This window comes from Episyrphus balteatus, chromosome 2 (genome assembly GCF_945859705.1).
Source record: "Episyrphus balteatus chromosome 2, idEpiBalt1.1, whole genome shotgun sequence".
NCBI classification, from domain to species: domain Eukaryota; kingdom Metazoa; phylum Arthropoda; class Insecta; order Diptera; family Syrphidae; genus Episyrphus; species Episyrphus balteatus.
The window spans coordinates 112773262-112785169 of NC_079135.1; the positions used below are offsets into that span (position 1 = coordinate 112773262).

Sequence of the window (11908 nt, forward strand, 5' to 3'; positions counted from 1 at the left end):
GATACCAGCCACTTCAGTCCTATAATTCAGATTGGCATGCATTTCGACCATATTCCACAAACGAGTTGTAGCAAATTCTCAGCCAGCTTTTGCTGCCTCAAACAGGCCGTCAGCTCCAGCAGTTTTGTTGAAATTCAGTTTGGATAGGACTTCCTTCACTTATTCCAGATAGAAGAAACAAATTGTTAGGCTTTATCGTCGTAGAAAAAACTGAAGGAAAGTCTTATTTCAATTAGAATATGAGCAATCTGGTTGAACATTGATTGATCCTGGCCTTTCTGATTCTTAAGGTGTGGGAATCTGACGGTGTTTTATGTAGGCTAATGTATAAAGCGTTACACCAACAACCTTATCGTGGCCAAAAAGGCAAAACCACGAACTTGCAAAATTGTAATTTTGAGAAAAACGGATTTAAAGTGTTGGAAACTCATGCAATCTTATGGAAATTCGTGCAACGGAAATTGATAGTTTAGGCTTTTAGGCAACAGATAGAGGATGAGGATCGATGCAGTGAATACAGGAACAAGTAAAATAATGCATTAAAGCGAAAATGTCAAATAGGTATGCAGATTCACGATTTGGGCGTTATGCCGACGATATAAAAAGCTTGGAACTTCGAACTAGTTTGAGGAGCAATATTTTAAAATCTATTACAATCAGAGAAATTGTTTGGTGTTTTTATTACAGATAATCAAATGGTCTTTCGAAATGATTGATTGTAATTTTAAAAAAAACTGGTGTTTTAAAGCTTAAAATATTAAAAAAAGGGGCGATCTATCATAAAAAAAAAATTTAGTTTGAAAGGTTGATGTATAAAACTTCTTGGCTATTCATTTGGGTTTAGGACCTCTTCATCAAATATTCCAGTTATTAATTTGTGATCTCTTAACAACCTTCTTGAAGAAATTCACTTTCCTTTCTACAACTGCGAGTATGTTATCTGTAGATTGTGTATAATGATGCATATGAGTGTATATCTACTACAAAACAGCGACATAAGCTCAGAGCGCTCAGAATTTTGTTCAAATTTATTCATTCGACATAATATCGTGATTTAATGAAAAATGCTAATCGTGTCATGTCTTCCGATTGTTGTGCACGTGTATGAAGGAGGTAGGCAATTCATATTCTTCTGTACTTTTGCCATCATGCAGGTAGGTTACATGTAGGTAGGTTCAAATAGTTATATAGAGTTATATACGCAGAAGTTTATACACTCTGTAGGGCTTGAGTATAGAGGCCATAGGATAAATAGTACGAGTATGTTGCATAGAAAAAGATAAACTCATAATCCATTCGGAACTATAAGAAGGCAAAAGAAGAAGAAATTGGAGGTTTTCTTTCGAAATAAAACACCAAAGATGAGAAGAAGATATTTGTTGCAGTGGCAGTTTTAATATCGCGTTGCTAATGAAGTTGAAGATTTATTTGTGATAAATGGGACAGTTGAGGTGTTGAAAATCATTTTGTAATCAATGACAGTGGAAATATGGAATAATTTTAAAAGAAGCGTGAGAGACACCTACTGTAATGAGTCGTTTAGTAGCACAATTTTAAAGCACAAATAATACAATGTAAGCAAAATACAACAAGGAAAAGAAGTTAGCAGGCGAATGTTAAAAATTTCAAAGCAAATCCCACATTAATGTATGATAATTTATTAAAATCGATTTGATACAAAATTTCCATGCTTAAATTACTGCATACACTTAAGAACTATTACATTACAGACATTTAAATTAAAAAAGTTTAATTCACAATGGAAATTAAAGAGAAAGTCGCCTAATTGTATGCAACATTTTTTTTTTAAATACCACAGTTTGGTGATTGAAATTTTAAATGTTTGAAACAAAAATTAATCATTTAAGTTGTTTTGATTTAACACATGAAAATTTTATTCACGATACATAAAAAATGAAAATTTTGTTGGTTCACTATGGCGTATGCGTACGTTTTTTGAAAGAATTTATGTTTGCTTTCGTCGCTTTTTCCATTCTTGCTCCCCACATGTGGAGCCTTGAGGTGAAACAGTAAATTGAGTTTTATTCCAGGTCATGAAATGAGTCAAAAGAGAAGAATTAGATTGAAGTGGAATTCTAAAGTTTGACAAGATTACTGAGCTCGTTCAATTTCATTTCTATCAAGAGCTTTGGCGTTTGGAATAACAAAAAGAAATTTAAAGAAATTTGAATTTAACATCAACTTGTTTTAACACAAAACACTCACATTGCATAACCACAGACTTGTGTTGAATTAATTAAATACAAAAAAAAACTGAATGGATTATTCTAATATTACTTAATTATAAGAATTAAATTAAGTTTAGCTAAGAATAAGTCTGGTTCTTAAATAGTTAAGAGATTGCTTAGACAAATATGTATTGTTGAATAATTTTGTATAAGAAAAAAAGTTTAACAATTCATTTTTTTTTAACCATAAGTACACAAGTTTCTTAGATTTCGCCATATATTCGGAAATGTAGAAATTCAAATTTTATTTATTCTATATCCTATATCCTATAAGAAAATCTTGCAAACGACGCAAGTAGCTGATTTCAGCGAAATTGTTTACACAAAAATCTTTTTTTTTTGCCTCTATCTTTTTTGTGAGTCACTTAAACTGAGTTAAACTGAAGACTTACAATTTTTTAAACTTAAAAAATAATTAATCTCTATTTTGACTTTCAAAGAAATTATGCCATTAAATTTTTATATAACGAAGATTTTTTAATTTTTTTTTTTGTTATTTATTTTTATGTTTTTTATGTTTTTTTTTTTTATGTTAAAAGTTTATGTTAAAAGGGAAATAGCGACAGCAAAACAATGTAAAATCAATAAGTACCACTTTGATTTAACTATTAAAAGTTTTTAGTGGTTTCCTTCTTAAAAGTAACACAAATCAAAGTAGTTCATCTTTAAAACAACCACATTTCACCTTCAATTTGTTTTTTCCCTTAGTCCAGGTCCTTATTTGCCACAATGTACCTAGGTACATTTTTTAATGTTATCAAAATTTTTACCGCCGTTTTTTTGAGAAAAACAACTACATATTTTCACTTCGGTAGCATGTCAACTAAAGCTAATTTTTGTAAAAATTTTTTTTTCGTACAGTTTTTTTTTCAAAATTTTTATTTATAATATTAAATTTTGTACTATTTTATTTTCATAAAAAAAAAAGGATTTCCAAAAAAAATTTAAAAATTCTTTGGTTCATATAAACAAAAAATCAAATGGCATACTTAGCTTGGAGTTCGAAGATGTTTTTGTAATAAAAAAAAAAATTTTTTTATTTTTAAAATTTAAGTTAAATTTTTTTAAATTAAATTCAATTTATTCAAAGCTTTGACATTCTTAGCTAATTTTATTATATGAGCAAGTACGTGCAAGACACTAGTGCATTTTATTTTACTATTGTCTTCATGCATAGCTCATTGATTTTGAGCATAGTTACAAAGGAGATGGCAGCGTTTCTTTATGTTTTGTAGAAGGAGTGTTATAAATTCTTTGATATCTCTGTGTAACGTGTTTATCTTCAAAATTCTGTAGTTGACGAAATGTTTTTGTAAACTTTATTTACCGATATTTTTTAAACAAATATCACTCAGAAAAAACAGAAACGAGTGTGAATCTATATTTCCAGAAAGTATGGAGGATGGCTGAAAGATCAAGTCCTACTTCTCGCTTTTCACCTAATCGATATTAGATAAATTATAATTCCATATTCATAATTTAAATTAGAAAAACAATTTTTAGGGGTACTACATGGACTGAATTATTAAACAATAATTCAGAAAAACGCCCCAGAAGACTTTCCGAAAGAAAAACCCTAAACACAAAGTGTACAAGGACATCGGTATTTGTCTTTTTTCCAAACATTCAAAAGATTCCATATTTTCTGAACGCAAATAATCATGTTTTAAATAAAAATATTTGAATCAATCTATAAGGTTTTTGTTCTTAATTTTCTCAGTGTTAACATCAAAGATTTCTTAACTTTCAATATGCTATTTGTTGCGTATGACGACTTTAAAAATTTGAAGTTCTTTTATTACACTTATAAACTTTTACATGTCAACCTAATTTGGTGTTTTTATCAAAACTCATAAAAACCGACAGATGCATTAATGTGCAACACGATTTTATTTCAAACCGGTCCACTATGTATTTTTGGCCTCACAAGATTGCACATAAAAATTACAAGCATAAAAGAATGAAGACGGAACAAATGACTTTCAGTATCCCTTCTTTCCTCAAAACAAGATGGCAAGTTATTTTGTTTTTTTGGTTCCCCATTCAGTTAATTAATAAATTTGTCTTCCAGAAAATCATACCACTTTTACTAATCTGTCTGCAATCAGTGTTATCGGCAACAAGTTTACAACCTTGGCATTTCCATCCACCAAATCATAACGTTCTTATTCCATCGAATACATGGATCAAACCAGGTGCTGATGTAGCTCGCAGTATTAAAATCGATTCGAAGGACAAATTTAACGATGAAAAACCTAATCTGCCGTGGGTAGTGCATCAAAATAATTATATTAAGCCAGGTGATATTGTAGCCAAAGTTCCAGAAGAATAAAAAATAAAAATTTTTATATAAAAATATTAACTTTTTTTTTATTTTCAATATTCTAAAGTATCTAACAACTATTAAAATTGATTCATAACCATTTCTAAGAAATCACACTTAATGCCTTCTTTCATAAACGTAACCACCATTGCTACCATATTGGGTACCGACAGATTCGTACGAGTTGGAAATGACTGGAGCACTGATGGTGCGAATAATTCCACCACCACCTCCTCCAATGCTTCCTCCACCGATCAGTTGTCCTCCACTTTGATATCCAGAACCACCGGAGTATCCGCCACTAAGACCACCAGAGTATCCGCCACCACCAATCACTTGTCCAACACTTTGGTATCCAGAACCACCGGAGAGTCCTTGTCCTTGATAACTGTTTCCTCCACTAATTCCAGAATCATAAGCAGAAATTAGACCACTATTTCCGTAATAACCACTGTCTCCTCCAGAAATACTGTTTCCAGAAATACCACTAAGCCCAGTGTCGTATCCGGCATCGATAATTTCAACACTTGGAGCTTGAACTTGAGAGTAAGTTATCTGAGGTTGTTGAGAGTAAGTTATCTGAGGTTGTTGAGAGTAAGTTATCTGAGGTTGGATCTCTTGTTGTACTTGGTAAGTGCTTACAACTGGGCTTGAAATTATTTGAGCAGGAGCTTGGTAGCTGATTGAAGATTGTCTTGGTGGCAAGTAGGTATTTGTGAGATGACTGACGTCAGCGGCTGCCAAACCAATAAATGCGAGGACGATGAAGAATTTCTACGGAACATAAAATAAAAACTGTTTTAAAACATTTTAAAAATAACCTTATACGATCTTATTTTTGAATTTTGTTGCGAAAATTGTAAAATTTATTTAACTATATGACGTCAATATACTCATTAATATTAAGTGGCAATGTTTGGTTTATTTTAATAAAAATTCCATTTAGGTACTTATATTATTTTAATAAACAGTAAAATGTTTTTCCTTGATTAAAGAGTCAAGTCAGAAGATTCTCGTCTTCGGCAAAAGCATTTTGTTCTTAAAGTTTAGGGTTTTCCAAAAGTGCCACCGGGATAAAATGAATCTTATAATTTTGGGGATTCAAAAATGGTAAAATCGTTTCAACTTATTGGTTTAATAAGTCCGAAAATTTGATGGGTCACCACTCAATGAATGTACCTACCTGCATATCTACGAAAATTATTTGTATGCACAACTTTGTTAATTCCATCAACTCTTAGGGGTCATTTATGATTAATTTGTTTTTTTTTTTTTTCTACGATTGGGAACGGTCTCGAAAAGTTTCATAAAAATGCGTGACAATTTTTTTTCTACTACTTACTTAAGTAAAACAAAAAATATAGAGCTTGGAATACCGCATAAGGGTAAAAGCCCTTATCTTAAAGGTATTTATAAAAAAAAATTGGGAAAAATTGTTATTTGATTTTATTAAAGCATATTTTTGAGAATCTAATCTTGAGAGCCATTTAAAAAAAAAATTATAATATAAATATTTTCTAAAATTTTTCAAAAAAAAAAAGTTGATATTTCGAAATACATATTTCACTAACACGTTTTCAAAAAATTTATTTTTCACAAAAAAAAATTAAATATTTCTTTAAAAATCCAAAAGTTTTCTAAGTTTTTAATACACATAACGGTTACTTAAACGCTTATGTCTAAGATATATTCAGAAACCAAAAAATCCGGTTCTATGGCAGGTACCGTTAATAACGGTTCAGAAAATATTTGTTGCATTTTAAAAGTGTTAATCAAAATCCTTAGAGCCTTTTTTGAAAAAAAAAAAGTAGCTTTTCTATTTCTGTTATATGACAAGTACCATTAGTTTTGGTCCTAAAAAAAATTTCAATTTCTCCTCACCGCAATTTTGCAATTTTTCTTCAAGAAGGGTGAGCTCGATCCACCATTAAAAATTATAAAAAATAACAAAAGTGGATCTCATAAAATTAGTTGTTATCAGTCTAGTTTACAAAACTTCTACAAGTTAAACCATTCTGATGAAAATGTTGATCAACATATAAAACGTTTCCAAAGTAATAAAAAAAAAGCAGTTTTTTTTTATTTTTTTAATCCATATTTGCGACAAATATAACGCATTTTCAACATTTTCGTTGAAAATTTGAAATTCGAATTTGAGAAGATTCTATTCATAAAAGAAGTTTTGGATGATTGATTCCAATAGTCTTGATTCTATTTATCAGAAGTTCTTTACGCATGTTGCCTATTTCTCACTCTTACAGCAGCAAAGCCTATGAAAACCATTTTTGAAGCTTAAGATATTTGAAAATTATTTCAGAAATTCTAAGGGACAAAAACTTAAACTTGTAAAACCCAATTAGCTTTTTTTTTTAAATACATTTATTGTATCTTTATTTTTTCGAAGGTTTTGGATGAGCTCTTTGGCTTTATTATCCTTTAACCTTTAGATTGTCAATTAAAGCAGAATTTTTGTTTTATTTCACGATAAAAGAAAGGTAGATAATTCAAATCGAAAGCTATAGTCTATTGTACCAAAAGCTGAGAAATTCGGGTGTTTTTGACTTATTTTAGTTTTTGGCACTGCTGTTTGAAAACTAAGAATATTAAAAAATTAAAAGTAACGGATTGGACGCCCGAAATCCCTACACAGATTCGAAAAAACTATTGGCTTAAAATATTAAATCTTGATAATTTGTGGCATTTTGTTAAAATTTGAGTTTAATTATTTATTATTGCAGAAAAGTTCTTTTCTTAGGTTTTGAATTTCTAGATTTTCTTTATTTGAATATAATGCCTAACTCTCAATGTTTTTTCACAGACTTTTATTAAATAGATTTATTGGAGAGAAATAATTTTTAATTTCACTTTTTTTTTTACATATATGTAACTTAAAAACAAAAAGAAAGCACTTTTGTCAAAAACTTATTTTTACTAACCATTTTAATAGCTTAATGCGGACTTTAGCTTTAACGATTAACACTTAAACTATTCGAATGAAACTCAAGAACTGATGTTCCCCCAAATTGTGCAAAGAAATTTATATCAAAAAACTTATTTGGATCAAAATTTTGCATCCTAAAAAATTATACAATACAAAAAAAAAATACCTGCTGCAAAAGATTATAAACGAAAAAAAAGAAAAATGAGCAAAAAAAACTCATTAAAAGCAAAAGATAGGTGTGTCGTAATAAAAATATAAGATTCATAGCAACACATGTACTGATTTAACCACTTAATCACGCTATGCTAAAGGTGAATCAAGTTGAAGGCATCAGTTTGGTCGGAAACCGCAATATTACCAGAAAACCTGTTCAAGAAGAGCTGCAATGTCCAGTATGTCGGTTTCTTTTGAATATTTTGACTATAAAATAAAATAAATAAAACAAACAAGAACACTAAGTTAACATAATAATTAATGTTTGGTCACATTTAATTAAGTTCCAAAGGTAGGAAGGTACATAAGTTTGCCATTAATTGTTGTGATTTCACAGATACAATCTGATTGAACTTAAAATCAATCAGATGAAGATTAATGATTGTGACCCTTTGTTTAAGATATACGACAAAAGTAGGGTTATTTATTTTTTGTTTGAACCTCTAAATAACATTGACATTATTTGTGTGAATTTTATGCACTAATAACTTTGACAAGAAGAAGTCTTATCTTAACTTATTTTCAAGTAAAATTTATTTACATTACAGACGCTTATTATTACTATTTTTAATACAAACAAATTAAAATAACAAGCCCCTTAATTCCACTTAAATGAAAACAAATGCATATCCAAAAATTGGTACTTAATCAGTTATTATGTAAATAAAGCTGGACCATGCGTCAACAACACCTTCTTCTGGTTTTCTTCAACTTGACTTGATTTCATTAATCTCCTTAAGGAAACAAAAATTATAAAAAAAGAAAGTTAATAAAAAAAGTAGTTTAGCCTTGATGAGTTTTTTTGCAAACCTGAACTAGAGCAAGTTTTTCGTGCAGCAACTGTTGATGAGAATTAATATTAAGTAATCTGATCGACTGAACAATTCATAAAAGAATGATAACTTCGAGGTTACCTATCCACCCGCATTTATTTTATTTTTCAATCATTATACGAGTATCCTTTGCTGTAGATCGAATACCTCGTAAGGTCGAAAACGAGAAGAGTTTAATAAATTATCTGGGTTTTCAGAATTGTCTTGATTAAACTTTAGCCACATACCTTCTTGAACATAAACGAGAGTAGTGCATTTTACATTCTCTATGGTCTTCTAAACCAACATGATTCACAGTTTGGAAATCACGTCAGTTGTAGTGAAAAATACTTGTTTTTTTAAATGTTTCAGGTATGACCAGGCATCCGCTACATAATGAAACAATTTGTACATATTTATGTTTGGCTTGATTTTTTTTGTATAGATAAAATTAAAAAAAGTTTTTTTTTTGTTTATTTTAATCTTTAACACAATTCATTTAAATGAATAGTATAAATTATCAGATAGCTAAAATTTTAAGCAAACTTTCATAAATAAATAATGATATTCACTCTAAAACTAATGCAATAAATCATTGAATTTAACGACATAAAAGTCATACTTTTGCTACGGTTTTTGTACTGTTTAAGAGATTTTTATCGCCCAATAAATGTTAAAATCATGGTCAATGGTTTATTTATATATTATTTTGATTTTCATATAAGGTAGAAAATACAATAAAAAAAATATTTATCTTTGTACATATTTCCTGAAAACAAAACTGAACTAGTTTATTTTTTGCAATATTTATTATAACCCGTTTTTATTAAAATGCGACATCTTTTCAAAAACTATCACTTTTGGAGTGAATATAAATTTTAATATTAAAGGTTAGTAGTTATTTAATTAGAAATCTTTTATATTATGCAATCTACTAACAAAAATAATAAACAAAAATAGAAAATGTTATGATATGTTAATCAACTTATGAGAGGCTCGTCATTATGATAATAAATATAAGCATAAATAAATTTATTCACGATTTTTTTTATTTATAATTATTTTATGCAAAAAGATTTTGTGCATTTATGTTATGGTTAAGCTCAGCCGAAAATGTATCTTTCCACCTAAACAGTGTCGAAAATTTATCCTCGGCTAAATATTCAACCCGATTCACACACCGCTTTAATTGTTTATTGCTGAACTTTAAATTCCATACAATTTTTCTCAATCTCTAAAATAAATAAATTGCACGACTGGGGTCGCACGTACTTGCTCTTATGCTTAAAGTAACTATAATGTTAAAGCTTTTTATTCAAGAAATTTAAAATTCGATATTTTGAAGAAATTTCATAAGTAGTATAAAAAAATTAAATCTGTTTTTATAATTAATAAAACTCCGTTTTAAAATATCTTAAAAAAAAAAACAAATATGCCATTTTATTTCTCGTATAAAAAGGTATTTTTAGAAAAAAAATTTTGAAAATTGTAGGAGCCGTTTTTTAAAAAAATAATTTTTTATATATAAAATTTTTTTAACATTTTTCAAAAAAAAAGTTGGTATGCCATTTTGAAGAAATAATTAATTTACATATAAAAACTAAATTTCAAAATTTTTCATTGATCCGTTTTCAAAAAATTGATTTTTCAAAAAAAAATTTTGAAATATTTTTTAAAAAACCAAAAATGCGTTTTTTGAAAATTTTCTAAAATTTTAATATTATCTTTACTTACACACTTTTGTATAAAAATTTTCATTTAAATCGGGTTAATTTTGTACGAGATATTCAGAAACGAAAAAAACCGTTCTATGACAGGTACCGTTAATAACGGTACAAAAAATATTTTTTTTATTTAAAAAGTTGGCCCTTATGTGTAGTATTACACACAAAAATTTTAATCAAAATCGTTAGAGCCGTTTTTGAAAAAAATTAACTTTTCTATTTCCGTTATATGGCAGGTACCGTTAGTTTTGGTCATAAAAAAAAAATTTCAATTTCCCCTCTAGGGAATCACCAAAAACTGCTAACTACCAAGTTTGAAGAAAATCACTTCACTCGTTTAGGCTGCAGCTCCAGATAGAGACAGACGGACAGACAGACAGACAGACAGACAGACAGACAGACAGACAGAATTGCCGGACCCACTTTTTTGGCATTCTCCATCATCGTAATGTCATGTAAAATTGTTATCTCAAGTTCGATTTTTTTTACGAATCCTAAACTTGCCCTATAGTACCTATATCGCAAGTAAAAATTAAAAAAAATTCATATAAAATCTGCTCAATTAAGGTCTGCCATTACTTTGATCAAAAAGTGTTCCGTTTCAAATTTTCATTTGTTGGAGCAAAAAACATTCAACATAAGAATAGCACAGGGTTCCCAGGTTGAGGGGAAAATCACCATTTTTTGCCGATTTTCTTAGACGAAAGGGATAAAATAGGGGACGGGGATAAAAAAGGGGAAAAAATATCTAAAAGGGGAAAAATTTAAACTTACAAAAACGTTAGACATAATCTTTGAACAATGGAATCAATTTAAATAAAACTTAATTTCGAAATAAACTATCGTATTCCACGCTAAGTGGATTTTTTAATTTGACAGCTCTACTAAAAAATAGGGTGCTTCCATTTTTTAATTCACTCCTCAAAATATTTTCAGCCAGCAGCCGCGGCAGTAAAAAAATAAAAGTAAAAAAAATACTTATACATTTTTAAGACATCGTTGTTAAAAAAGCTTGCCTTAATCGGCATAAATACTCTATGATTTACAAAAATACATTAAATATAGAAAATAACATCCATTTTTTATTAAATTAGCACTGATATTTTAGATTTACCCTCAAAATAAAATTTATGAAGTAGTTCCATACTTCATAAATTTTATTTTGACAGTTTTTAGTTTGAAAAATGATATGTATTTTGAGCTTCATATTTGTTAGTTTTTTTTATTTACTTATGTCCATTAGGTATATAGTTTTTATTTTTATGAATAAATTAAATACAAAATTAATGTTTAAAAAATGATTAAAAAAAAAAATTTTTTTTTAAATAAGTAGGTACTTGCATTTTTCTCTGGAAAAAGGGAATTTTTTTTTTACGAAAAGGGGAAAAATAAACGTTTTGGTGTTAAAAAAAGGGGATTTTTATTTTGAAAACCTGGGAACCCTGGATTAGCAGCGTATTTACTTTAACTCCTTACATTTCCGAATTAACTTTTTGAGACTTGGTTCACTTCAGCTTTAAGCCCTCCAACTACACTGGTCGGCAACGAAAATAGAGCTTGAACCAAACCCTACTTTTCTTAAGGATATTTGTGTGCTGAGTCTGAATTCGAAGTCAAAATCGAATTACATCACCGTTAATTTTCTT

The 11908-nt window shown here is 28.8% G+C and overlaps 1 protein-coding gene across 1 annotated transcript; it reads right to left on the reverse strand.

Moving 5' to 3' along the window:
• Nucleotides 1–4689: 4689 nt before the first annotated feature.
• On the reverse strand, nucleotides 4690–5761 carry LOC129909660 (keratin, type I cytoskeletal 9-like). Its single transcript, XM_055986735.1, has 2 exons — nucleotides 5756–5761; nucleotides 4690–5346 (listed from the first exon to the last, which is right to left on the reverse strand). Exons 1-2 carry the CDS (start codon nucleotides 5759–5761, stop codon nucleotides 4690–4692), a joined length of 663 nt encoding a protein of 220 aa, XP_055842710.1.
• Nucleotides 5762–11908: the final 6147 nt, after the last annotated feature.